The sequence below is a fragment of the Passer domesticus genome, chromosome 13 (assembly GCF_036417665.1).
Source record: "Passer domesticus isolate bPasDom1 chromosome 13, bPasDom1.hap1, whole genome shotgun sequence".
NCBI lineage: Eukaryota > Metazoa > Chordata > Aves > Passeriformes > Passeridae > Passer > Passer domesticus.
In genome coordinates, this window is record NC_087486.1 from 15,582,839 (window position 1) to 15,609,691 (window position 26,853).

A 26,853-nucleotide genomic window follows, 5' to 3' on the forward strand; every position below is an offset into this window, starting at 1 on the left:
AGCTGTGGTGTATTCAGTTAGGACGCTGATTTTTCTATTTTGTGCGTTCTGATTGTATGTAAACTGCTTTTCTTTCAGTGGAGCAAGAAGTTCCTATAGAGCCTCCAAGTGCAACTACTACAACTACAATTGGAATTTCTGCAACTTCAACTACCTTCACAAATGCCTTTGGGAAGAAGAGAGCTAATGTGGTGACTACCCCCAGCACAAACAGAAAAAATAAGAAAAATAAAACAAAAGAGACTCCTCAGAATATGCAGATAATTTTGCCAGATCAGCATATATCTCTAGCACAGCAAAAAGCAGATAAAAATAAAATAAATGGAGAGCCGAGAGGTGGTGGTGCAAGTGGGAACAGCGACTCAGACAACTTGGATAGCACAGATTGCAACAGTGAAAGCAGCAGTGGAGGGAAAAGCCAGGAGCTGAACTTCACCATGGATACGAACTCCTCGGAGCGGCGCTATGCCTCCCTGCTCATCCCCTCTCAGGAAGAAAAAAACAGCACCTCAGCTTCCAAAACACCAACGAGGTGAGGCTGCTCTGTTCCTTCCCTGGTGTTTCACAAGGTTCCACCCATGCCAGTGTCAATGTTCTGTAGCTAAAGCTCTACACCAGCTGTACATTCCCAGAGCCTGGAGAGACTGAGGCTGCTTTATTTGCATAGCTGTGTTGAGTTTGTTGAGCACGACCTCTTTAAAATCTTGTTAGAACAAGATTTGTTGGCATTGTTGGCCTTTTTTTAATACTACTTGAGTGAAATGGGCCTTTCTCTCTGCACCTTTTAAGCATCCACATTGCATTGTTAGCTTTGTTAGAATAGATCTTAAAGTGAAAATGCTGGGAATTTAATAAGGAAGTGCCAGCTTTACTAATCACCCACACACAGAAGTGGTTTTGTTACCTTTTGATTGTTTTATGGTTTCATCATTAACTCATTTGACTTGCAATCTCTTTCTTTTAAGGAGAGAAGAAGATGACTCTGAGCATTTCACCTGCCAGGTTGATGGCCAGTTTGATATAACCTTGTCGAGCCAGAGGTGAGAGTCATTGGAACTCGGGGAATGTAGGGGTCACATGGATGGTTCAGAGGGTCATTCAGCTGCCTGGGAATGTGCTGATAACTTTTACAACAGTTTTCATTGAAGAGGTCACTGGTCTGAATCAGAATTTCAGGATTTCACCTGCAGATCCCATGAGGGTCTGTAGTCTTTGGTTTTACATCTAAGTAATACAAGTCTGATCCCCCATAGTTTTGTGTTCTCTTTCCATTTTCTGCACTAACGGGGGGGAGAGAGCAGGGAGGTTGATCTGCAGAACACTGGCTGACAGAGAGGCCAGCTTCAATAAGAACACAGACATTGTGGCATCAAGAAGGGCAGTGAGACTGGGCTGGTGTCACTGATTGAGACACTTGTTTGGGAGTGGGAAGAGAGGATATTTTTCGTTTTCCTATTTTTCCCCAGATTCATGTTAGATCCAGAATGAGTGAATTCATCAACCCTTCTGGTTAGAGTGTGTATGTTTTGGACTCCCATTATGAGTGTCAAAAATTGGAATTTGTCTCTGTTCTGTTCTTCAAACATAGATTGTTTCTGCCTTGGACCTTTCATCCAAGGTTTGCTGCAAGGTCCTTGGGGTCCTGTGCAGTTCACTGCAGCAGGACAAGCTAAATGCATCCTTCTGACTCCTTGTCAGAGGTGGTTCTTCTGGAAACAGTTCATGCTACTAGTTTTAAGCTGCAGGAATGTAAACTGTATGCTGTCATTTTATTCTGTAATTTGTAATCAGCACATTTCTGTTCCCAGACTTGATGGTGAAGGTCATTCGAATTCTTTGTCGACTACTTATAAGTCTGTTTCCCTGCCTCTGACCTCTCCAAATGTAAAGCTGAATCTGACCAGTCCAAAAAGAGGCCAGAAAAGAGAAGAAGGCTGGAAAGAAGTGGTTAGAAGGTAAAGACTTTAATACCATGTTTTAAAACTGTCTGTGAGCTTTTTAGCTCATAAATTATTCTCAAAGACAGAATGTCCAGCAAAATTATATAACTGAAGAATTAATTTACAGGAAAATCTATCCTGCTTGCTTTTGCAGTGCTGGGAAAACCAATTGCAGCCCTAATGTGTAGTAGGTCCTCACTAACTTAATGTGAACATGACATAAACATTGTATTTGGCATCAGGAAATAAAGACATCCTGTGACTTTAGTGGAGTAGAGGATGTGGGGACAAGATAAAAGGGGAAAGGAGCTGAGGGCAGTGAAAAACCCTACAGCAGATGATTGCCCATGAACTAAAGGCAGAATGGATGTGAGTGGAGGAGAGGCAAATGATCCCTTCAAGGCCAAAATTTATTGTACTTTGGGCACTGACATTGATCACTGATTCAGTGGAAAATCGTGTTACCTGACAGTGAGTGCTTAGAGATACAGTGAGATTTAAAGTTTTACTGTAAAGCAATATTTTCTGTTGAAAATGTACTGGGTTTTACTGTATGGCCATTAACACCCCAGTATCTCTAACCTTTCTCTTGTCTGCTGCTTGGAACTAGAATGATCATCTGGCTTTGGGGATTTTTTTGTTCTCTTTATCAAAAAGGAATACAGCACAAACATACCAATGTTAGATGCTTTGAGTGCACTTAGGAAACCCTTTTGTGTTCTGCAGTGGCAATGACGAGGTGCTCATTTTGGAGAATTTTAGGCTATGTGCAAGGAACCTAATTGTATAGAGGGCTTGATGCATTTGGATTAGTGGAAACCACAGTGTGTTCTTAATAAAGGTTAAAAAGGCAGTTTAATATGAAAATCTATGTTTGAACTCTTAGAGTTGCTTTGGTCTCTGCTCTCCTGGGGCTCTCGAGTCTCCTTGGCTCAGCCCAAGTGTTCATGTGGGTGTTGCCTGCTCTTGTGTTGGCCTTGGCAGTGTTCTAGACATGCATCCAGAGCCTGCCCTGTCTCTTTCCTGAGGAATGCCATAAGGAACATCCCATTCAGGGTGTGTTTGCTGTGCCCTGACTGATGGAAGCATGTCCTGCCAAAGAGCATTGTTGGTGACCATAGATGTGTGGGTGCAGTGCCCAGGAGCTCCTTCTGCAAAAGCCTTTCCTGGTCTCAACAAGAATTCTTTTTCCCTCTCCCTGTGAGTGACCCCCAGCTAGAAGGGATGTCTATCAAAGTAACCAATGCAAACATCCCTTCTGCCCCTGACAGGCAAGTGGGCAGAGTTTTGAAAGACCCTCCCCCCAGCAACACTCTGCAGCCAACACCAATTGAGCAATTTCAGCTGCAGAGAGGAGGGCGCTGCTGTTCCGGAGCAAAAAGGTACTTTTGGGGACACTTCTCTAGGTCAAAACCATCAGCCTTGGGAGGGAAACGGCTGTGAATGATGGGTGGGAGGGGACTGGACACTGGGGTGGGTTCTCCTGGAAGAGAAATGCCTCCTTGAGTGGCTGTCAGAGGTCCCCAGTGGGCTGGGGGGGAAGCAGACCAAGGTGCAGTCAGGAGCCCTGTGAGCAATACAGGTGTTCTTGAAACAGGTGAGCATGGAGCTCTGGTCTGGGGAGGGAGTGACTGTGATGTCTGTCTTAAGAAGGGAGCCTTAGAAGTGGAGGTGGGGAAGAAAACCCAAAGCATGAAACAGCCTTGGGATAAAGCTGGTGCATGCACTAAGGGTTCTGGGGATGGGAAGGGTTGTAGTGTGTTGTCCTGCCAGGAATGGGGGAAAGAAAAAACACCTTGGCAACATGAGGTGTTACTTTAGAACATTTCCGTGTGTTTAGATGATTAAAATTAAACGGGTTTCTTCTAAGTCCTCTAAGTGACAAACAATTCCCTGAGAATAAGTTACAAGTTGCCAAAACTGGAATAGCTAGGTGAAGCTGGCAGCCTTTCCACAGAGTGGTGGGGACCTGTGAGTGCTGTGATTTCTGAAACCCCTTTGAATCCCCTCTGATTGTTCAGCATTGAGCCAGTTCACATCAGTAGCGAGCCTGAAAGCAGCTTATGGATGCAAGAGGTCCAACACACCTTAAAGGCTGGGGACAGTGGTGGCCCAGAGACCTCAGCTGAGGTCTGTGTGCATGTAGAGCTTGTCTTCAGACACTTTCCAATACTGTGTGCTTGCTCTGACCCACAGTACCATGTGAATCAGGAAAACCCTGAACTGACTGACCTTGGTGGCAGCATTGTGGCCTGACAGTGAGCCTGCTCCTGCAAGTCCATGCTGCCATCACAGGGGCTCCCAGCAGCTCCCTAAATCACAGCACTGCACACCTTCACCTGCTTTCACCCACCATTTATTGGTGACACTGCACTTCAGATCTTGAGGTCTGAAAGAGGTGGATACTAAAAGGTTGTGGATGCAGGTGGTATTACAGAGCTGATCACTGGAAAACAATTTTCTCCTTGCTGTAAACAGTCCAAGTAGTTAAGCCATAACTTTTATATATGAAGCAGTCCTGCTTGTGTAAATTCAGGTTGATATGGTGAGGATTTGTCTCACTTTGGAGAGGTACCCAAGATAAGATAAAATCCACAAGGGGTTCTGAAGTAGTATGAGGCTCATATATCTGTATTACAATAGTGGTGGAACAAATGCTAGTGGAGAATCCTTGTCAGGTGCTGACAATGATGAGTAACTTGAGTGGGGGACTTTGAGAGAGGCTCCAAAGGGTGAAGAAAGGATCAGCAGAAAACCACTTACTGCCTTTAAGAATATTACTTCAGCCACTGTTAGACAGCAGAGGGGTTTTGTCTGTCTTTGAAGTTGAAATGCATTTTACAGATTTCTGATCTTTGTGATATAGGTCAAAGAAATTATCAGTCCCAGCTTCTGTCGTATCTAGAATAATGGGAAGAGGTGGGTGCAACATCACAGCAATTCAAGATGTCACTGGTGCCCACATTGATGTGGATAAGCAAAAAGATAAGAATGGAGAGAGAATGATCACTATAAGGTACAGTACCTCAAAATGAAAGTCTTGAGTTACTCCACAGTGTCATTTATTGAAAAGTTTGTTTGCTTTCTAAGGCAGGATCTATTTAGCTTCTTTTTTTCTACAATAGCACATGCATTCCTGCTGCCAAGATATGCTGACAGTCGACTTCAAAGATAATCCTTAAGATACACAGAAGTTAAGAAATAACTTATTGGAGTAAACTTACAATAGAGTTACAGATCAGAATCAGATTGAAGCTATGGGACGTTGTGCAAAGTGGGGTTTCCTTTTGCAGAGGATAAATCTGTTTGTGTTTAATCTAGGGGTGGTACAGAGTCCACGCGATACGCAGTGCAACTCATCAATGCCCTTATTCAAGATCCTGCCAAGGAACTGGAAGACTTGATTCCTAAAACTCATATAAGAACACCTGCTTCGAGTAGCAAATCAATCCACGCAAACTTCTCATCTGGAGTCAGCACTGCGACTGCTTCCAACAAGAACTCGTTTCCTCTCGGAGCACCGCCCCTGGTCACGTCGCAGTCATCAACACTATCTACTTTCCAGCCTCCTAACAAATTGAACAAGAATGTCCCAGCGAACGTGCGCTCATCTTTTCCAGTGTCTCTTCCTCTCGCTTATTCTCACCCTCATTTTGCCTTGCTGGCTGCCCAAACTATGCAACAGATCCGGCACCCTCGCTTACCTATGGCCCAGTTTGGAGGAACCTTTTCACCTTCACCGAACACTTGGGGACCATTCCCAGTGAGACCAGTTAACCCTGGCAGCACAAACAGCTCTCCAAAGCATAATAGCTCGAGTCGTGTAGGTAGTCAGAATGGAAACGTTCTGCAGACGGAGTCTCCTGGGTTAGCTACGTCCAGTTGTCCCGTTACCGCCTCGTCTGGAGCTGCTTCCACCCAGCCTCTGTGTGTGACCAGTAACCGGACTCCCTCCTCGGTCAGGAAGCAGCTCTTTGCCTGCGTCCCCAAGACGAGCGCTGCAGCAACAGCCATCTCAACTGTGACGAGCACCTGTAGCACTCTGCCCTCAGCTTCCTCTGCCCCCCCAAACAACGGGCAAGTGCCCGCAGCGTTTCTGCCATCTACTGCTCCGCAAGCGCAGCATTCTGCCCTGAAGGCGGACTCGTTCTCGGCTGTCTCCGCATCCAAGGAGAAGGTGCCCACCCCCGAGCAGCCGCCAACAAGCACGTGCCCGCCAGCTTCAGTCGCCAGCAGTTGCAGTGTGTCAGGCAGCAGCAGCTCAGCGGGCACCGAAACGCGCCCCGCCAGCAGCCCCGCACCGCTCAACAGCGCGCAGGATGAAATTCTGCCGACCAGCATGTCTGAGATCAGCCCTTCCATGTCGATGCCTTTCTCATCCAGCTCAGAAACTGCTCCTTTAAGCTTAGCGTCGCCCAGGTCAGTTGTTGCAGATAATCAGGACAACAGTAACTTACCTCAAGTAGCTGTACCAGCACCTCGAGTTACTCACAGGATGCAGTCCAGAGGTTCTTTCTATTCAGTGGTACCAAATGCAAACCTCCATCAAGATCCTCAGTCTATTTTTGTTACGAATCAAGTTCCTTTAACACCTTCTCAAGGTCCACCTGCTGCAGTGCAGCTTTCGTCAGCCATGAACGTTATGAACGGTTCTCAGATGCACATTAACCCAGCAAACAAATCATTGCCTCCTGCCTTTGGGCCAGCAACGCTCTTCAATCACTTTAGTAGTCTTTTTGATAGCAACCAGGTGCCAGCTAACCAAGCATGGGGAGACTGTCCACTCTCTACCCGAGCAGCAGCTGACCCATCTTTCACTGTTCAGTCTACTTTTCTGAATAACTCTGTGCTAGGACATGTGGAAAACGTTCATCCCGACAACTCCAAGGCTCCTGGTTTCAGGCCACCTTCCCAGCGGGTTTCAACTAGTCCTGTAGGTAAGTCATTAAGATCATGTTCTGGACAAAATAATTTCTTCAGCCATTGCACTTTGATCATCATACTGATGGAGAAATAGTCTACAAATGACAGCTGGAGAATGCTCATGCAGTGAGGATGGCCTGTTTTTTCCACATGCTCTTTAAAAATGCTGATTTTTTTTTTCTTCAGCTCTTCTAGGCTATTAGGAGTTGGGAAGATTGCAGATGTTGCATTGCTTGTCCTCTGTGTGAGACAGGAATGCTCCCACCTGCTTGTAGTGTAGCATCAGTTTTAGGTTTTGGGTTGGAATGGAGCACAGTGTGGGGTGACACCAAACCTGAGGACTCCTGGAGGTTCCAGCTGCAGCAGTGACTGCATGCAGCTGCTCCATATTGTATGTGAGATTCCAGCTTGACTCAGTGAGGGGGAGCTCTCTGTGCCTTTTGGTTCTTGGTATGGCTCTGGGATTTTAATAAGCTTACTTTGTGGAGCTTACAGGTGTGCTACTGCGTGGGGTGTTCTATTCAGAGGCTCAGTACAGAAGTACTAGAAATGGGTTATGAACACTGACATTGATCTCCCTGCCCTTGCTGTGCTGTGCCTGCAGGATTTTTGTCTTCTTAGTGTTCAAACTATATTGCAGACAGCAACTGCACCCATTAGGTTGGAAAGGACCCTCAAGAAATCTCTTCTGTTCTTGCCACGGTGGCTGTGGGGTGCCCTGGAGTATCTGGAGAGCCTTGCTCTGCAGTCATCCTTGCCCACAAAACGTGTGTTGGGTATTTGGGCTAGAGCTACAGGACTTGAATGCTGGGCTGGGACAAGTCAATAGTTTGACTTTCAGATTAAAGGAGAAGGGAGCATTTGGAAGTTGTGATGGTAAGGAAAGAAGATCTTCAGCATTCCCTTTTCTCTCGGTTGCTTGACAGATGTGCAGGACTTCTGCAAACCAGAGCACTTCTCTCCTACTGGCTTTAACCACAGAACTGGGGTGGGTGCTATGACTGTAGTTTTCTCAGTTGTTAAATTGGGGCTGTATTGCTCTGCAAAGCAAGGGCACGCCTGGAACTCTGTGCCACATGCAGCCTGAGTGCAGTAAGCAGAATTAGATGTATCAGATGAAGTAAATGGACCTTGTTCATCAGAGACTGTTAATAAAGAGCTGCCAGACCAGCAGGCTCCAGAACCACTGGACAGTGGTTCAGCTTTTCCTCTGCAGTGCTCTGAACTAGGCTTGGCTGTTGCTGAAATAATTCCTGGGAAAGGAAACCTACAGCAAATGGGATCTGCTGATTTCCCTGACAATGGCATCCTGCACGTGCAGACATGGGTAACTGGGATTTCCCACAGCAACAAAGTATTTGGCTATTCCCTTGTGTTAAGATCATCTGTTTGTAATGGGGGAAAATTTCTTATATTTCTGTTTTATATATCCTTTTATACTTTATATATCTTTAAGTGACTGTAAGTATTTAAAAAACAGAGTGAATCTGTTTGTGCCATTAGAAAGGTTAGGTAGATAGCCAAGGAAAACTTACACAGTTCACTTTGGGGGAGATATGTGTGAAGTTCTCAACTGAAGCTCAAAAATACTTGGACAGAACACACTTTTCCTGAGTTAGGGTTTGATTAGGATATTGCAAAGTGAAGAAAACCTATCAATAGGTAGTGTGCTGCTAAAATTGTGTTGGACAGGAAGTGACTGATTAGTCAGGTCCTTATTTGATTCATTTAATGTAATTTTACTTCATACTGCTTTTGATCACCTTTGTCTCAGAATCTAGATGTCCCAGGAGTCGGGGGGGTTAAGGGAGCTTGAGGATGTTTGGAAGGTGTGATGGAGAGGAAAGAGTGAGTACAGTAGGCTGAGGACTTCTCTGCCCACCCCTCTCATTCTCCAGCTTGTCCCAGGGGAATGGGTCTTGCCCTCAGCTCAGCCCCGGGGTTGGCAGAGCTGGGCCCTCCCATGGCTGTTTGCATAGGGCTTGGTGACAGGGTTCATGAGATTTTGAGAAGGGGGGACAAGGGCTGGTCACTGCTCATGCTCTGACAAGCAGCAGCAGCACAGTGGACAGGGAGCAGCCAGGGCCTGGCCTGGCAATTTGTGTGGTCATAGGGGTTGGGAACAGCCTTGGAGCAGGTGGACACCCATCCTCTGATCTCAGCTGGGGGAGGGACACCTGAGGGAGCAGAGGTTTGCATTTTGTGCCCATGGCAAATTTTTCCACAAATCAACATTTCTAAGGGATCACCTCTAAACTGATTTGGTGAAGATTTAATATATTGGGTGTGCTTTAAACCAGCTTTTTCTTAACAAGTTCTCACTTCAGGGTGGAGTTTGGGTAGTCTGCTTTTCCTTTTCATGGGTGAGCTCTCTTATTCACCAGTTCCTTTGAGGCACAGGTATCTCTGCAGATCTCACTGGCTGTGGATCCATTCTGGAAATGGCCTATTTGTCTCACATTTTTTGGTCTCTCCTGGCAATTTGCAGTTGAGGGCAGGCTTAGCCCAGCCATGAGAGGAGGCTGTGAAGAAGACCAAAACTAATATTTTTGTTACTTCTGTTCTCTGCATTTTAAGGAATTTGAGACCTTGCTTCTTAAAAGGGATCACAAACTTGAAAATGCTAGCTTAGGAAGCAGCTCATGAGTATGGAACTGAATGAAATGGCTGGACTCTGTTTCACACAGAGTAACCAAGTGTTGTGGCCCTTTCTCTAAACATGCAGGTAATGTTGCAGTAACCAACATCTGCCTGGGGTCTTTGATAAACTGAATTTTGAGCAGAATTTGTGTGTGATCAATACACTCCTCTCAAAAGGTCAGTTATGCATCAGAGCACAATGAGGTGTTTGAGTTCATAGCCCAGGTAAGTGCAGAGTATGGTATTGCAGAAAATTTTAGTATTACCTGATTTTTTGGGTAAGTACACAAATAGGAAGCTCATTATTGCAGTCAGAATTTGGTAAGTTATTGTTCAGAATAGCCATTTTTAGCATCAAGGAAATCATCCACGTTTATGAAAGACAAGATGAAGTTAAAAAGTGTTCTTTGTGACCTGCCTCCTGCACTGTGCATCTCTGGCTCCCTTCAGCCCTTGGAGCATATCCAGCAGTGCTGAAGTGGTCTTGACTGCCCAGTCATTGCACTTTACAAGCTGTGTTCCCAAAAGCTGTGTACCCATCAGCCTCCTGAGCCACCAACAGACAGCAGGACATCCCTCTCCTGCAGGAGAGCTGCTTTTGTCACACTCCCTGCCTTGCTCTCTGTCTGGGAACCCAGCGGCACCCAGGGTGCCAGCAGCTGTGTTATCCTTTTGCCTGGGACAGATCTGGTGTGGTTTGCCAGCCAGCTGGCAGTTTGTGGTTTGGTGTGTGGTGGAATCAGTCTCCAGGGGGCTTTTGGCCAGGTTTGTGACAGAGGGGTGGCCACAGTGTCCAGTCAGTGGCTCCACAGCAGATGCCCAGGGAGGGCCCTGGGCTGCAGGCGCCGCTGTTGGCTCAGGCCTGAGCTCTGTGCTGAGCCAGGCTGCAAACAGGCTGCAGCCAGCTCAGCTCAACCACACTGAGCCACAGGCACTGGATCCTCCTCAGAGCCGTGGAGTCTGTGCTGTGACAAACCCAGACTGTCCTCCCGTGCTGGGGGTCCCTCAGCTAAGCAGCCCATGTTCCAGCAGCAGGGGGATGTGTTTGTCCTTGGCTATAAGGGAGACTTCTCAATTTAACCTTTGGGCTAGTGAGAAAAATACCTTCTTTAACTCCAACAGATGATTTCTGTCCATGTGAGCAGGTTGGATCTGGCACTTCTGGAAGGATTAAATCAGGTTGACTTGGTTGATAATACTGGGGGAAAAGACCTGGCTTTCAGGAACTATCCAGGCACTGGAAGGTGCCCCTCTAGTTTCTGACCTAAGGTACTGCCTGGCAGCACTGCTGTTTGTGGTGGGGTGTGTGTAGAGATAACCTTCAACCTCACTCTGCAGCAACATAGGCTGGTCCTGGTTGTGGTCATTTTGAAATGTTTAAATGGTTTTGAAACTAATCTTGTTTAATAGGCCCTTGAAACTAAACCCTAAACTCAGGTGAACATATGGCCATGTCCATTTCTGCTTTCAGGTAATAACGTGTGATAAGAGCTTTTACAACATTTTGGAAAAGTACTTAAAAGCTTTGACTTATTAAAAAACTGTAATTCACCCTTGCTAGTAATTTTTGTGGAACTTTGAACTCTTTCTCCATCTCTCTCTTCCTCTCACACGTTCCTGGAGGAAGCAGCCCCCTCCCCTGTGGTGCTGTGCCACGCCAGCCCTGTCTCTGTGGTCACAGCGTGCTCTGATCTCTACATGAAGGTGCCTATGGGATGGCAAAGCCCATCCTGCAGAGAACTGCTTCCCTGGTGGTGGATTCCCCTGGGACTTTCACAGAGCCCTGCATCCCTGTTGGATTTGTGTGGCTTTTTGTAAGCAAAGATCGTGGCCACTCCCAGCTTTCCTGCTCTGCCCTCCCTGCTAAGATCATTTTCTTTCAGTGACCAAAGGGATGGCTGTTTTTGTTAAAACTTGAGGCCCAACCAGAGAGCCTCCAGCAATGCCTCTGCGGTTTCTGAGGGAGAATCATGCACCTTACCATGTGCAGATGCCCCCAACGGTGATGAGATGCTTTAATTATATTTGGAGCACTAGCTTTCTCTGGTGCTTTGAAGCAGGTTCCCAAAGAGAGATATTTAATCAAATTTATGTTTATTTCAGGCTTACCCTCTCTAGATCCATCCAACAGCTCTACAACTTCTTCTTCAGGTCCTTTGACAGGCTTTTCAGCAAACATACAAGGAGCACGGGTTTACCTTCAAGGGCCAGCGCCTGTTGGGACTCCCAGCTTTAACAGACAGCATTTTTCACCACATCCTTGGACAAGCGCAACAAATTCATGTAGGAACTTCATGGGTCTGTCTTAGTTAACTATAAATTCATAGCTATTGTCTTTAGTAGATTTCTAACTTGAGGGGAACTTACCCAGTAATGCACAAAATGCTTTCCAATTGCTTTTAGCGGCTGTGAGGATGGTGTGCAAATCCCAAGCTGTGCTATTTTGTGGGCTTTTTCCCATGCCACTAGTTCTGATAGCATTACTAAAGGCGTATTAGGGCAGAAAAATGAGTTATTGTAGGCTCTTGAGAGGAGAGAGCATGAAGCTGGGGGGGACTGGAGGTGATTACACCATGCTAAAGATTCCCCTCTAAGCAGTACAAGTGCAGTATTAGGTGAAAATGTCATGTTTGCCATGGTTTGAAGTTATACTTGCTTTTTTGTTCTTTTTTCTTTTTGTTTTGTTTTTAATTGGGATCTGTAATTATACTTAAAATGTTCCAAAATCTCATCCAGGATAACAGTGGGTTTTCCTCCTAATGGAAAGAACATGGAAGTAGCTTTACAGAAAATATGGGTCTTTGATTCAGAATCTTAGCTGAAGAGGTTTTTCATGTCACTGCATGCAACTTCATTGCCACTCTGGGTTTAAGAACCAAAATGTTTAAATGAGTGCTCAAAGGAAGTTGGATTTCCCAAGGAGAGTCAGTGACGCTTCTGAAGTTGGCTGGACTTTATGCTCTTGGGTCACACCTGTGGCTTTGGGAAGCTGTCTGATTTCTCTTCTGCTGGAAGTGGTGGATACCAAAACCAGGCTGTTTAGATATTTATGGTATTTTGGCTGATGTTTTCACCTCTTCCTGAAACTCTTCCATGTTTCTTATTCTTTCTTGTAATTAATTTAGCTACACTGCTATGTCATGAGAATATCATGATTCTGATGGCTGAAAGCATTTGTGTTTATAATGTGGATTTTAGAGTTCAAATAATTCTTAGACAGAATTTCTGTGAAAAACTTGAATACTTGCCAAAAAAAGCCTTTAAAACATTTTATCATTTGCTTTGAGATAATATTGGGGAAATAAGTGGGATGGCATTTACGCTTGCTACTTTGTGTGTAATTAAGCAAGAGAAATACTCTTTTCAGCAGGTGAATCTCCTATTCCATCAGTTTCCTCAGGATCATCTTCGCCCCTCTCAGCTGCTTCTGCCCCTGCTAACTTGGGCCAGCCAAAAACGGGTAACGCCAACCCGGATCGGAAGGTGCCCCCTCCCATCGGGACCGAGCGGCTGGCCAGGATCCGCCAGGGCGGCTCCGTCACGCCCACGCCCCTGGGAACCAACTTCACCGCGCCCGTGGGCCACAGCGGCATCTGGTCCTTCGGCGTGAACAGCGTGTCTGGTGAGCCTGCTGAGCACAGAGCCCGCCCGGGCCTCCCGAGGGACTGCTTGCAAGGAGGGTGGAGAGCAGGAGTAGAGCTCCACAGTCTGTGCTCCCATGTGGAACATCCTCAGGGGAGAGCTGGTGGCAGTGGTGGGGGAGCACAGGTCGATGGAAACGCTGTGCTTTGCCATCCTCAGGGGAGAGCTGGTGGCAGTGGTGGGAGAGCACAGGTCGATGGAAACGCTGTGCTTTGCCATCCTCAGGGGAGAGCTGGTGGCAGTGGTGGGAGAGCACAGGTCGATGGAAACGCTGTGCTTTGCCATCCTGATGCTGGTGGTTCTCACCTGCCTGGATCAAGTCACCAGGCACATGTGAGCCTGAAATGGTGCAGAGACCTCGTACAGAGTCCTCTGAATGATCCAGGGCTTGGAGTAAACAATTTCTGTGTGTTAAGGGGCCGGTTTCCAGGCCTGGCTGTTGGCTCCCTGTCCAGGTTTTCTCTCTTGTTTTCCACTCACATTTTACAGTGTCAGCTGAGGTGCAGCTGATGCACCCAGGGACACAGAGCTGTGGATGCTGGTTTTTGAACTGATTTCCTCATGACTCTTGAACAGTATGGGATAACTTCTGTTCCAGGCAGCCTTGGTTCCCAAAGAGTGACTTTGAAACAGCTGAAGTTTTACGTTCAGTTTCCTGGTAGTTGGATTTTGTGGAAAGGAGGAGGTGCAGCATTTGAGGTGTAGAGTGTTTCCATTGGTAACTTTCAATACAAACGTTTGAGTCCTGCATTTGTTACACGCTTCAGTGAAGCCCTCCACACTTTGGTTAACTGGTGTCTCAGCATTGCTGTGTGCTTTCAAGAAAAGCTTGTATGTGCTTACAGGTAGTGTTGGGAGCTCTGTTGGATTTTAGCCGTTTTGCAGTGGACGTGTGGAGCTCGCAGTTCGTGGTAGTCCCCATCTTCTCCACCCTTGTCTGGATACCTGAGATCCCTCTGTGGCTGTGTGTTTTCAGGGTGCCTTTGGGTGGCCTTAGGTGTGTGCATCTGCTGAATTCTACTCGAGTGTCTGCAGTGAGTTTCATCAGCCATTTCTAATCTCTTTGCAGAAGGCTTGTCGGGTTGGTCTCAGCCTGTCATGGGAAGTCATCCAATGCATCAGCAGCTGTCGGACCCGGGCACGTTTTCTCAGCATCAGCCAATGGAGAGAGATGATTCTGGAATAGTGGCTCCCTCGAATATTTTCCACCAACCTATGCCAAATAGTTTTGTGGATTTTTCTAAAGTAAGTTACAGAGAGTTGGATTTATGAAATGGCTAGGGCCTGGCTTTATTGCATCTCCTGTTCTGCCTGTTCACCTTGTGTGTGTGTGCCTCTGCTGCCACTGCTCATTACCCTAGTCCTGAATGTTCTTTCGTCCCAGAACTGACCAGAAAAGGTGCCCAAGCCTGGAGTCAGGTCTAAACAAAGAGTTTGTAGGTTGCAGATATTCTCTGGTCAGTAGCTGAAGGCCTTCATCACTCTCCAGTGTTCCATCTTTCAGAAGCTCAGTCTCCTGGAAATGTTTCACAGAGCTTGCCCAGCTCTTGAGGGTGATTACAAGTTTGCTTAATGCTTTCAGCATAAATCGTGGCCACAATACCACATACCTTCCTTAGGGAAGTGGCAGGAGGAGAAGACTCCCAGCATGTTTCAGAAAGAGCCATAGCATGTGGTCTTGGCATCTGCATGGCAAAGCAGAGCCATTCACACATAGGAAAATAATTCTCCTAATTGCAAAAAGCTGCTCTCTAACTTGCTCTTTCTGAATAGGCAGAATTATTTTAGATGGCCATTAGGAATTAGAGAAGATCTTGAACCCAGTGTGGTCAGCTCAGTGCAGCCCTGTGTGCACTGTGGCTGTCCTGTGCTGCAGAGAGGAGGGAACACTGAGGTCACAGTGTTCAGCTGCTGGCCTGGCTTTGTGGGCTCATCTGAGAACTCTGTGTGTGCTGCACCCTCTGCTAGGTGTAAGTTCAGAAAAATGGCTAAGCTGGCTGGAATCTCCAACTCTGAAATCCCTGTGTTCCACATTCTGCCCCAGTGATTCCTGCCAGTAGTGGAACATTACCTGTGGAGGTGGCTTGGCTCTGTGTGGTCCTACAGCCCCCCTTGGCCATGTCCCTCAGCAGTGCTGTCTTGTCCCCACAGGGCCTGCCCATCTCCATGTACGGCGGCACTCTGATACCCTCGCACCCTCAGCTGGCAGATGGCCCAGGAGGGCCCCTCTTTAACGGGCTCCATACTCCAGATCCTGCCTGGAATCCCATGATCAAAGTTGTCCAGAACTCGACAGAATGTACTGATGCTCAGCAGGTAGTGTGGCTGTCTTTTCCCACCTGTGCTTTCCTGGGGCTTCATACGGTGCTGTGAGACCCAGTTTTGGCTGGGTGACACGTTTGGTTTTTTCAGTTCTTTGAAACTAGGATTGAGGTTGTTTGCATGACTTTTCCCTACAGTATGTGTGTGTGTGCATGTGTTCATAAAATTTCCATGGTGCTATTGATACCTTCCAGGTAAAACAAGCAGCATTTCAAGACTGCTCAGCCAGGTAATGGACTCTTACCAGTGAGAGGGCTTATTCCCATACTCAGCACCTTGCAGGTTGTCAGTCAGACCTTGGCCAGAGCTGGAGAGCTCCTGCCTTTGGACAGTCTGGTTGTATTTTGAGGGAAGCCTTATGCTCTCCCTCAGTGGTAAAACACTGTTAAAGGAACCTTTATTTGTTTTTATAATAGATTTGTCTTTTTATTTCTTGCTGTAGATTTGGCCTGGCACCTGGGCACCTCACATTGGAAACATGCATCTCAAGTACGTCAACTGATTTAAGGGGGTCTGTCCTTTTTTAGCCTGGTTTGGGAATCTTTATGACCTTGAAGAACCCTGGGGATTTTTTCATGTGCCTAACTAAGTGATTTTCTGTGGGCTGTAACAATGGAATCTCAATTGCCCGTTGTATAAGAACAAATTGACTTACCTATACAAACTGATTCTGTTCTCCAGTTAGTTTAGCCACTTCAAACTTAAAAATCAGACAAAACTAGTGCTTTTTGGCTAAACACTGCTGAATGCTCCTTGTATGCAGCAGAGAACTAGCTGATGACATGATTTTGACCTTTTAGGGTGGTAAATACCTGTATAATTGTTTACAGACTTACAAGGAAAAGCTGAGTAAATTTCATGTCGTATAGTGGCTCTACTTTATGTAGCCTGTATTAATGTGAAATATTTACCTGAATACTCAATAAAAGGCAAACAGCATTTATAGGTTGTGTGTGAGAATTTTGGAAAGGGCTGTATGTTATTGTCCCCAGCAGCCGCTGCCGTGCTCGGTGACACACCTCCCCATGGTCACGTACTGAGCACGTGGGGGCAGTCAGGTTTGGGAGGGTTTGGAGCCACAGGGGTCTGCAGAGTCCTTGCCCCTGCCACTTGTGAGCCTTTTTTTGGTGTGAACCTGCTTCTGTGTTACGGTCTTTTCCTTCTGGATTAGTTCTGCTGCTTCTGGCACTTCTGGCAGGTGTCACCTGAGAGATCAGGTTTTGCTCAGGGCTGCAAAGAAGGGCTGACAACAGTGACAGGTGAATGCAGAGTTCTTCACCTGCCCAGAAGCAGATCTTAGAAAAGTGCTTCTCATTAGAGGAAAATTTAATAGCTTCAGTTGTAAGCTTCTTGTAATGCTGTAAATCTGCTGAGAGCTCCTCAGGCCCTTTCTTAAGGAAGAAGAGGATTTTTGCATGCTGCTTAAGATGAATGTTAACTCCTGACCCAGTTCTCCACTTTCTGCACTTGGACTGTGCTTAGTTCTGCTTTTGCTCCAAAGCAATGCAGTAACTACATGGAATCCATTCCTTAAGCAGGAAACTCCAGTGCACATAGTGTCTCATCCAATGCATCTATCTCAGACCAGGTGGAGACTTCACCTTCTTCCACCTTAACCAGACAAATCCTTACATGCAGCAGCAGAGTTTCCCTAGTAAAAGCATAAAGAAGTACTGAAAACCCAAAGTACACAAGCAGTATCTATGTACCACAGACAAATCAACCTTGGAAGCACTACTGGATGGTATATTCAGATATTTTTCTTGGTATTTGAGGAAAAAATTTAAAAAAAAAAAGAAAATTGAACTGCTGCTGCCCCAGTGGTAGTGCCAGCACCAAAGGAGATAACACAGAGAATGAGTCACAGAAAGGTTTGTGTTGGGAGTGGCCTTAAAGGTCACCCAGTCCAACACCCTGCTGTGGGCAGGGGACACATGTCAGCAGCCATTGTATTGGAAACAAGAGTGTTGTGGTGCAGTAGGTGTGTGCTCTGGGGCAGGTGCAGGGGAGGGCTGGGGTGCCCACTTCTGTGGGTTCCTTGGCTGCAGCAAGCAGTGTCACCTCCTCCTGCCCCATCCTGAGGGCTGCAGCTCCAGGGAGGGTGGCACAGTCTGCTCTGTGACACCAGGGGGCAAGACCCAGGATGGGGGATGGGGTTGTCCCTGGAGCAGCCTTGGCCACCCCAGCCCTGCCTAATGTGGGCAGCTCTTTGCTGCATGGGTCCCTTGCTGGGTTCTTCCCTGCACAGCTCCTTCCCTGAGGACATGGGCACTTGCTCTGGGCACCAGATCCAAGTGGCCCCAGCAGCCTCCACTAAAATGGAAAAGGGAAACCCCCAAGTTTTGTAGGAGGATCCTGCTCCAAGTTCAGACCATCAGTGCCCTGTGGTTACAGAGGGGTATGGGCAGAGGCAGGGCCTTGTGCTTCTGGGGAGAGAGCTGGTGGCAGTGCCAGGGGGCTGGTGAGTGCAGTGCTGGTCCCTCAGGGCAGGCTGCCTGGATCCAGGGAAAGCATGGGGGTAACTAATGCCAGAGTCTGTGCCCACTTGAGTTCACCAGCCCTGGGTGGCAGGGCTCCCCCAGACCTGTCCTTCTTGCCCCTTCTGACCCCCTGGGTCAGCCACTGAGCAGGTCTTTTCTTTGCTGTCTGTCCTCGGGGAAGCATGTGCCTCATTCCTGAGCTGGCCATGTTTGGGTTGAGCCACAGGTGCCCGCCCTGTGGGCACTGGCTCTGTCTGTGCCTTCAGTTAAGCTTCTCTGGGGTGAGAGAGCTCAGCCTGGCGCTGCAGGGCCGTGGCAGATGTGGGCTGTGTGAGGTGTTTGCAGTGCCCAGCAGGAGCTCCAGGCTCGCTGGCACCTCGGGCAGCAGCTCTGGGCTCCCTGGAACCCTGGGCTGCACCCACTGCCAGAGCCTGGCAGGGAACTGGTGCTGGGCTGCAGGGAGGGATGGGCAGGGGATGGCAGGCCTGGCACACAGGCTGGTGCAACCTCAGGCGTTGCTGGCAGGCAGTTGGAGCATGGGGAGAGGCAGCGTGTGCCCTGGGTGGACATTGCACACCCAGCAGGCTGGAGGAGATGTCCCATCAAACCCAGCTATTGTCCTCCCACAGGGAGCAGCAGGTGGCTGCTGGGACAGTGGGACAATGGGAACGGGTCCCCAGGGTGCCCACCGTGGGATGCCCAGCCCTTGCTGCTCCACCCTGGAACAGGGTGCCGCACAAAGCTGTTGCTGCCTCGCTGGGGCCTTGCTGTGTGCCCCAGGACTGGCCCTGCCCTCCAGGCAGCACAGCGGTGGCCTGTGTTGGCCACCATGGGGTAGCCCTTGGGAAGCTGGACCCCCTTGTGCTGCATCCTGAAGGGGAGGAATAATGTGGGGAGTAGCTGCTGAGCAGGATGGGTGTCACAGGCTGCCAGACGTGGTGGCCGCAGAGCCAGATGTGTCCGTGAGCCATGGCCGAGCACTGGGTCCCACCCCTGCTCTGGGCTGAGGTGCTCAGGGCGGGGGTGGCCAGGGCCAGCAGTGCCTGACAGCCCCTGCTTTTGGCAGGTACCCGCATCATCTGCGACCGCAAGTTCCTGCTGGAGTGCAAGAATTCACCCGCGGCCAGGACCCCTCCCTGCTGCCTGCCCCAGACCCCCGGTGTCACATCCCTGGCCCAGTCCAGCCTCGTCAAGCTGGAGGAGCTCAAGGGGCGGAATGAGAGCGAAGAGGCCATGCCAGGTGAGCAGCCCAGGCCACGGCCCCTGCCCAGGGCATGGGACAGGGCGAGATCCCAACCCGGCCCCAGTTGCAGCTCCTGCTCCCTTTGCCTGCCCGTGTCTGCCGAGCCGGCCCCATCCTAACCCTGGTCCATCCGTGCTCTTACAGATCAAGACCAGTTTGAGATGGACATCTGAGTGTCCATCTCCCCGTCTCCAGGCCATGGCTGGGCCTGTTCCTGGGCCTCGTGGAGGTGCTGGCACCGTGACCAGCTGGCTGCAGCCCTCTCTGATGCTGGGGATGGACGTGTGACACCTCAGGCTCTAGCACAAGTGGCTGGTGCAATTGCCTAGGAGCTCATGCTTGATCAATAAACACCGTGAAACCCCTGTGCTAACATGGTGTGTGTCTTTGTCAGGGCTCAGCGGGGTCCTCGCCCCCAGGGAGGGGAGGTGAGCAACACCAGGAGGGTGCAGAGGGTGCCTTGCAGGTGGGCTTGGTGAGGCCTGGGGGTCTGTTCTCAGCTGTGGTGGAGGCAGCTGGTGAGGCCGTCCCGTGAACTTGGGGAGGACAGCACAGTTAACACCTGACTAGGCATGTGTCTGTCCCTGGGCCTCCCTGAGGCCCCCCAGCCCTCTTGGGTTCTAGACTCAGCTCTGAGCTGTGCCAGGACAGCAGGAGCCCAAATGGAAGCCAGGGCTGTGGCTGCAGCACAAACCCTGGCCATGCCAGGGGCTGTTGGAACATCGGCCTCTGCAGCAGGGCTGGGCTCTGGGTCTTGCTTGCAGGGCCCCCACTGCCAGATGAGGGGCCAGGCTTTGCCAGCCAGTGCAGCAGGGACACACAGTACTGCCTGCTCCAGGCAGATGCTGCATTCTTCCCTTGACATGGCCAAGGCTGTTGAAGCAGCCATGGCCTCACCCAGCAGTCCGATCTCCTGCTGACCCTGGGAGCCCCAGGACTGTCAGTGCCCAGAACCCTCAGGGAGACTGTGGGAGGGGGCAGGTTGGTGCTGTTTATTAAACATAATGAATCGCCACTAAAATGTCGCAATGATTAAAATCCCCTTTTCCTGGATGAGGATTGGGAGGCAGAGGGGGTGCCCAGACTCCCTCCAGCAGCAGGGGCCCTGTTCCTGCCGGTGGCCCTGGGTGGGGGCTGCCCCGCTCACAGTCCACAGCCCCGTCCCTGGTGTCAGGGCTCCTCCTGCTCCACCTCGGCCGCGGGCTCAGTCCCGGGCTCAGTCGCGGGCTCAGTCCCGGGCTCGGTGTCAGCGCTGCTGTCTGTCTCGGCGGTGGGCAGGTCCCGCGTCTCTGCGATGAGGCGCTTGACGCCCACCATCCACTGGCTCACCTCGTTCACGTGGTCCACCATAAGCGAGCGGTGGATCTCATCAGCTGCATCCCAGCGCTGCTGCTGAAGCTCTGCCGGGACAGGGGCACAGCCCCGTCAGGGGAGCAGGATCCGCCGTCCCGCGGGTGCCTCTGCCCCAGGGCCTGCCGCTGGTGCGGCTGCAGCCCGCTCCACCCCATACCTTGTACCAGGAGGCTCATCCTCTTCCTCACTGGTGCCGACAGCTTCCCCTGAGCCCACGCGTCCTCCAGCACTGTCAGCCGCCGCCCGATGTCATTGCACACTTGTTTCTGGAAGCAGAGGTGAGCTGGGAGTGAGGGGGATGTGCCCCCACCAGCTCTGGGGAGCCCCGGGGCAGGGGCGGCTCTCCTGGAAGCCGGCAGCCCCAGCCCGGCTGCCCCGGTGCCGTCCGTCCCGCACCGCGGCTCAAGGCGGCGGGAGCGGCCGCGGCCTCACCTGCACCGCGGCCCGGCAGGCGTCCAGGGCTGCCCGCAGCGGGACAAGGACGGCGTCGGCGGACACGCTGCACTCCTCCCGCTCCGGGCACGCCGCGCTCGGCCGGCCCTCGGCCCGCGGGGCAGAGCCCTGCGGGGGCGGCCCCAGCGCCCGGGGCGGCGGCGCTGCGGGGTCGGCGGGGGCGCTGGGCGGGCCCGGGGGGGCACCTGCAGGGCAGAGGCGCCGAGCCCGTCAGCCCGGAGCCGGCTGGCAGCGAGCCCCGGCCGCGCAGCTCCGCGGCTGCGGGGCCGGGCCGGGCCGGGCGAGGCGGCTCCGCGGGCTGACCTGGCGGTGCCCCCGCGGGCGGAGCGGAGGCCCGGCGGGTGAGCGGCGTCCGGCGGGAGCCCCCGGCCTGCGCCTGCAGCCCGTACGAGAACTGGGGGGGGTCGTTCCAGCCGCGCTCCTGGTTCCCTGCAGCAGCGAGCGGCGCCGTGAGACCGGAGGAGCCCCCGCGCCAGGCGGGACCCCCGGCGCGTCCCTCCCGGCGCTCCCACCCCCGGGCCCCCGGCGGGGCCGATCGCCGGTCGCGTCCCCGCCCGGGCAGACCCGCGGGGCACCGGGACCCCCGCACCGGAAGTGCCGCGCGCGCCCCGCGCCCCCTCACCCGGCTTCACGTAGGACTCCGCCATCCCGCCACGTCACGCCCGGCCCCGCCCCTTCCGGCCCGTGAGGCGGGGATGGGCGGGAGGGGCGGGGCCGGGCCTGTCCCCGCCCCGCCGGGGCCGCGCTCGGGGCCGGGGCCGCGCTCGGGGCCGGGGCCGCGCTCGGGGCCGGGGCCGCGCTCGGGGCCGGGGCCGCGCTCGGGGTTGGGGCTGGGGCCGGGGGCTCCTCCCCGGCGGCTCCGGCCCCGGCCCCGGCCCGGCGCGGCCCGCTAGGGGCTGTGCAGGAGGGCCCGGCGGAGGCGGAACACCTCCAGGAAGGAGAAGAGTCCCCGCTTGCGGGCCCCGGGCCCCGCCCCGCCGCCGCCGCCCCCCGCCTTGGCCGCCCCGCGGGCAGCGTCCCCCGCGGCCGCCGGCCCGGCCCGGCCCCGGCCCGCCGCGCTCTTCGCCTTGGCCCCCGGCGCGGCGGCCACCAGGCACTTCTGGTACTGCACCTGCGGGGACACGAGAGGCAGCGCGGGGCACTCGGCTCCCCGCACGGCCCGGCCGCGCCAGCGCCGGCCGTGCCCGGCCGCGGGGCCGCCGGAGCTCACCATGCAGGCGGCCTGCACCGCCTCCGAGATGGTGCCCGCGTCCGGCTCGCACCAGAAGGCCGCGCACTGGAAGCGTCGCCCCGTGTCCACGATGAGCGCGAAGGTGTGCGCGTCCCGGCCCACGCCCAGGAAGGTCACGTACCGCACCTGGCACTCCCAGATGTGCGCCGCCTCCTCGGGCTCCTGCGGGGACCCGCGGCCCATCCAGCCCGGCAGCCCCCGGCACCCTCTGCCCGGGGCCCGTCCGGCCACAGCCCCCGTGCCCTCCCCACCTGCGCCGGGTGCACCCTCATGGCCGTGTCCGACACGTAGATGAGGGACGGCGTCCAGTTCTCGCGCCCAGGGCGGCTCGTCAGCTTCTCGATGGCCTCGTTCAACACATCCATCCCTGGGGAGAGGGACAGCCCGTGCCATCGGCCCCGGCTGCGGGCGGGGGCCGCAGGAGCCGCCCGGCGTCAGGGCACGGCTCCGGCCGCCTCCGGCACGGCACGGCAAGGCTTCCCGGGCATCCCGCAGCTGCGGGGGAGCAGCGGCGCTTACCCATGGCCCTGGGCACGGGCAGGCTGCCGATGTACAGCGCCTCGTAGGTCTGCATCGACTGCCTCACCGCCTCTAGGATATCCACTGCCGGGACGGGAGAGGGGCAGCTACATCTGTGTGCCCCGCTGTGTCCCCCCATCCCCAAGGGCCCCGGGGAAACAGCCGGACAAGGCAGAGGGCTCTGGCTCGCAGGAGACTGTGGGCAGGGGGAGCAGTGCTGGGGGACGGTACCTTGCAGTGGCAGGTCCTCGGCGGAGATGGGCTCCAGCGTGGCAGCGCGGGGCAGCCTGCTGCTCGCTACAGCTCGCTCGGCCACGATCTGCAAGAGACCGGGATCCCGGAGCCTCCCCTCACCCCCGAGATCCCCGGGCTGTGCTCACACCCTCTGGGGCCCCTGCGTCCCACCTTGGAGCACATCTCATGCAGAGCCTTGGCGATGCCCTTGGCAGGCACATTGCAGTGGAAGACGTGACACTTGAGGACACAGGTGTCCTTGTCACTGGCCACGAAGGCGAAGTCTCTGCAAGGCCACGAGCAAGCCAGTGAGACCCCGACAGAGGCAGCCCCCTGCCTGTACTGCCCCCCAGCCCTGTGCCCCCTTACCTGTCCCTGCAGCCGTGGTGGCAGTCGGGAGGGAGGAGAGGGGACAGGTCACTGCTGGGGTGCCTCCCCCCAGGCGGGCAGAGCCAACCCCTGGCCCCCAGCTCTGCCCTCGCCCCTGGCACCTGCCGTTGTTGCAGCCAACGCCCCAGACACGGATGTTGAGGATGGGCTGGCGGTGGATGAGGCTGCGGTCCAGGGGGTCCACCAGGCTCATGGTGTCCTTCTTCAGAATCATCACTAGGTCCTGGCCCTGCAGAGGGGCAGTGGTTCCCTCAGCCTGGCAGACAGCCCGGGCATCCCTGGCACCCAGCCCCTGTGCAGGCAAACCCCTTCCCCATCAGCCTGCTCTGCCCCAGCTGTGGGGTCAGCCCTGCCCTTCCCAGTTACCATTCCCTTGTGTGGGGACCCACCCAGCAGCCTGGCTCTGTCCCCAAGGAACAGCCCTGTCAGACCCACCTGCTCTACAGCCAGGACCATCGGATGGATGCCCTGTGTGGAGAGGTGACTCTACCACCTGCTCCCTTTTCAGCACAGTCCAGCCTCAGCAACAGCGGCCTTGGGGTGGGACCCTGCCTGGCAGCACATCCCAGGCTCTTACCTCGCCCTGGCCCTCCGCAGAGCCCTGGCCCTTGCTGTTGGAGAGCTGCTGGATGCAGTTGTTGACGGCGATGCTGCTCTTGCCAGGTGCCAGGTCCTCCTCGGGGATCTCCACCCAGCCCAGAGAGCGCACAGCAAAGCACTGAGCAGCAACACGAGGGGCTTCAGTGCCACTGGCACAGCCCCCTCCGTCCCGCACGCCTCACCGTGCCAGAGTGGTCACCCCTGCTCTGGCTCCCATCCATGTCCCTGCCAGCTGCCACCCTCCTCCTGTTCTGCCAGCACAGCCCACGATGCGGCAGTGGAGCTGGCGGGTGCAGTACCTTGGAGCCGGGCTCTGCGCCGTGCTGGAAGTCATCCCCATGCCAGGACAGTGAGTGCCTGCAGAGGGATGGGGCAGTGAGGGGCAGCTCCCTCTGCGTGCTCCTGCGGCACCCAGGGAAGCATCAGGATGCTCTGGAACCAGCAAACCCCCATGCCACCAGCTGGGAAGCATCCCATGGGGATGCCCAGCATGGTCCTGCTGGTTTCAGCAGGGGGGCTGCTCTGGGGGGAGCACCAGGGCCCAGCACAGCTCAGGGATCAATGGCAGCCCACAAACAAGCCAGCAAAGCACAAGGAGAGCCCTACCTCCGGGACAGCGAGGCCATGGGGCTGGGAATGGGCCGGTCCTTCGCCGAGTGCTTCCCTGCAGGGCCCTGGCATTCCTGGGAGAGAAGAGGAAAGGGGTGATGGCTGCAAGAGAGACAGGCAGGAGGCACCAGGTAGGAGCCCTCCCTCCCAGGACTGCAACAAGCTTGTGAGTGTCCTGGACAGTTGAGTCCAACTAGTCCCTCCAGGATGGGGCCTGCTGGAGCCTTTCAAAGGGCTTAACCCCAGACATGAATGGGCTGAGCAGGACCGCAGGGTCACACAGACAGGGTGCTCCAAGGGGAGGCTGGACCAGTCATGCCCAGAGGGTCCTTCAGCAGGATTCTGCCAGGGGTGGAATCCAACACCAGCCCTCACACCCCTGCCCACATTCCCTACCCTTCCCTGGAGTGTCTCATCTCCATCAGCCTCCGTGTGCCCTCCTGGGCCGGTGCTGCGTGCAGGGTGCTGCCACTGTGTCGTGCCTGTTGGCACATGCCAGTAATAGGTACCCAGAGAGTCACAGATTTTCCTCCAGCCTGGGGGAAGGTCAGGGTCTGTCTCCAGGCTCTGGTCGCTCCAGAGGTTGTCTGTGCAGAGAGGCAGTGTGAGATACGGGATGGGGAGAAGGATTCCCCAGCTGCCCTGAGGAGCCACAGCTTTGCCCAGCAGCAGAAGGGTCCTGCGGCGGCCTCTGGGTGCGTGGCTGGGTGCATGGGCCGGGAGAGCAGCCTGGCGAGGGAACATGGCACGATGCCAGCGAGGCTGCAGCAGTAGCAGACCCCGGTGCAGGGAACTGCCTCGCTGGCTCCCGGGGGGACAGCGGAGCCCCGGCAGGGCACGGAGGGCAGGGGCAGCCTGGGCCTGCCAGGCCGGGAGCCCTGCGGGGCACCCAGGCTCAGGCTGGGCCCGCGGCCGCCAGCCCAGCGCCCCTGCCCTCGGCCGGGAAAGGGGCCGGGACAGAGGCCGGGTCCGGGCAGAGGATTGAGCCCCGGGGGCTGCAGCCGGAGGGTGCGATGGCCGTGTCCCCGCAGCCCCAGCCGTGCGCGGGCACCGACCCGAGCCCGTGGCGCAGCTCGGCCGGAGCGAGCCGGGGCCGCGGGGGCGGCGCGCTCCGACCGGCCGGGGCCGCGCGGGGCTGCGAGGGTGGGGACACCTGGATGTGGAGGTGCCCCCGGAGCGGGTGGGCTCCCGGCGACCTTGGCGGGGCGGGGAGCGGCCGGGCCGGGCCGGACGCCGCGGCTCCGATCAGCACCGCGGACAGCGCCGGGCGCGGCCGCCGCTCCCACCCTCGGGGCCCGGCCCCGCAACCCCGCACCGGCCCCGCAGCCCGACCGGGGACCCTCAACCCGACCCGGGACCCGCAACCCGACCCGGACCCCGCAACCCGGCACCGGCCCCATAACCCGACCCCGGCCCCGCAACTCGTCCCCGCTCCTGCAAGCCGCCCCTGAGCCCGCCGGCCGTGCCCGTGCCCGTGCCCGCCCTGCCCGCCGCGCTGACCGTCGCAGTTGACCAGGACGATGGCCAGCATGTAGTCCTTGCCCAGCATGGCCCCCCGCCCGCCCGGCGCGGCGCCGCCGCCGCCTGCCCAGGCCCGGAGCCGCGGCGGCTGCGGCGGAGGGGCGGGAGCGGGGCGGGCCGGGGGCGGGGGCTGGGAGAGCCGGGGGGGCGCGGGGGATCGGCCGCACGGAGCTGGGGAAAGGGCGGGGATGTCCGGGGCCCTTGGGGTGTGTCTCGGGGCAGAGGGTGGGATCCTGAGGAGGGAAGGGGCTTTGGGGGCTGGAAAGGTTTCTCAGTGCGATAGACAGCAGAGCCAGGTCAGCCCTTTGTGCCCTCAGGTTCGTTCCCCTCCCTCCATCCGCTCTTAGGGTTCCTTCATTCCCTTCCCTGTCCCCACAGATCACCATCATTCCTCTCCATCCATGCTTATCCCATGCTCATTATCTATTCATGCCCAAGTCTGCCCATTCCCTCCACCTGTGTCCAGCCTCCGTCAGCCAGTGATGAAGTCTGTGCTGGTTACCTTCCCCTTCTCACCGGGGCCAAGAGCTTTGCATCTCCAGTCTGAGACTTCTTTCCATTCTATCTTGGCTAATGATCAGCACACGGGGACAAAAGCTCTGGAGACATTTGTTGTACACCTGAATTCCCCAGGGAGCTCCCTGAGTACTGCTCAGGAAAAAGTCCTTCCAAGCTACAGGTGCCCAATGAAATATTCCAGGATGGGTTGCTATAGGTGGCTTCTCCAGACAGTCCTTCACGGCCTCTCCACCT

The 26,853-nt window shown here is 54.3% G+C and overlaps 3 protein-coding genes across 15 annotated transcripts in view; 1 reads left to right on the plus strand and 2 right to left on the minus strand.

Moving 5' to 3' along the window:
• ANKHD1 (ankyrin repeat and KH domain containing 1) overlaps positions 1 to 19,563 on the plus strand; it is a 100,754-nt gene extending 81,191 nt beyond the window's left edge. For 3 of the 13 annotated variants that reach the window (XM_064387915.1, XM_064387903.1, XM_064387916.1), the window contains 12 exons: positions 79 to 532; positions 966 to 1,040; positions 1,809 to 1,955; positions 3,212 to 3,322; positions 4,807 to 4,956; positions 5,262 to 6,877; positions 11,607 to 11,801; positions 12,874 to 13,125; positions 14,215 to 14,390; positions 15,297 to 15,461; positions 19,014 to 19,187; positions 19,335 to 19,563. In XM_064387915.1, the coding sequence (XP_064243985.1) occupies positions 79 to 532; positions 966 to 1,040; positions 1,809 to 1,955; positions 3,212 to 3,322; positions 4,807 to 4,956; positions 5,262 to 6,877; positions 11,607 to 11,801; positions 12,874 to 13,125; positions 14,215 to 14,390; positions 15,297 to 15,461; positions 19,014 to 19,187; positions 19,335 to 19,478 (3,659 nt within the window). In that variant the 3' untranslated portion in view covers positions 19,479 to 19,563. Of the gene's footprint in view, positions 1 to 78; positions 533 to 965; positions 1,041 to 1,808; positions 1,956 to 3,211; positions 3,323 to 4,806; positions 4,957 to 5,261; positions 6,878 to 11,606; positions 11,802 to 12,870; positions 13,126 to 14,214; positions 14,391 to 15,296; positions 15,462 to 15,909; positions 16,411 to 19,013; positions 19,188 to 19,334 lie in introns of those variants that run through there. The other 10 variants (XM_064387909.1, XM_064387910.1, XM_064387905.1 and 7 more) reach the window with 10 other exon arrangements.
• Positions 19,564 to 20,161: 598 nt separating this feature from the next.
• SRA1 (steroid receptor RNA activator 1) lies at positions 20,162 to 21,757 on the minus strand. The gene is made up of 5 exons (XM_064387919.1): positions 21,619 to 21,757; positions 21,300 to 21,425; positions 20,976 to 21,181; positions 20,701 to 20,809; positions 20,162 to 20,590 (listed from the first exon to the last, which is right to left on the minus strand). The coding sequence occupies exons 1-5, from the start codon at positions 21,641 to 21,643 to the stop codon at positions 20,361 to 20,363; spliced, it is 696 nt and encodes a 231-aa protein (XP_064243989.1). The 5' UTR covers positions 21,644 to 21,757; the 3' UTR covers positions 20,162 to 20,360.
• A 128-nt stretch (positions 21,758 to 21,885) lies between these two features.
• Positions 21,886 to 26,238, minus strand: APBB3 (amyloid beta precursor protein binding family B member 3). The gene is made up of 12 exons (XM_064387921.1): positions 26,080 to 26,238; positions 24,976 to 25,166; positions 24,577 to 24,653; positions 24,270 to 24,327; positions 23,948 to 24,088; positions 23,472 to 23,599; positions 23,152 to 23,317; positions 22,978 to 23,065; positions 22,747 to 22,830; positions 22,479 to 22,594; positions 22,207 to 22,389; positions 21,886 to 22,107 (listed from the first exon to the last, which is right to left on the minus strand). The coding sequence occupies exons 1-12, from the start codon at positions 26,126 to 26,128 to the stop codon at positions 21,886 to 21,888; spliced, it is 1,503 nt and encodes a 500-aa protein (XP_064243991.1). The 5' UTR covers positions 26,129 to 26,238.
• Positions 26,239 to 26,853: the final 615 nt, after the last annotated feature.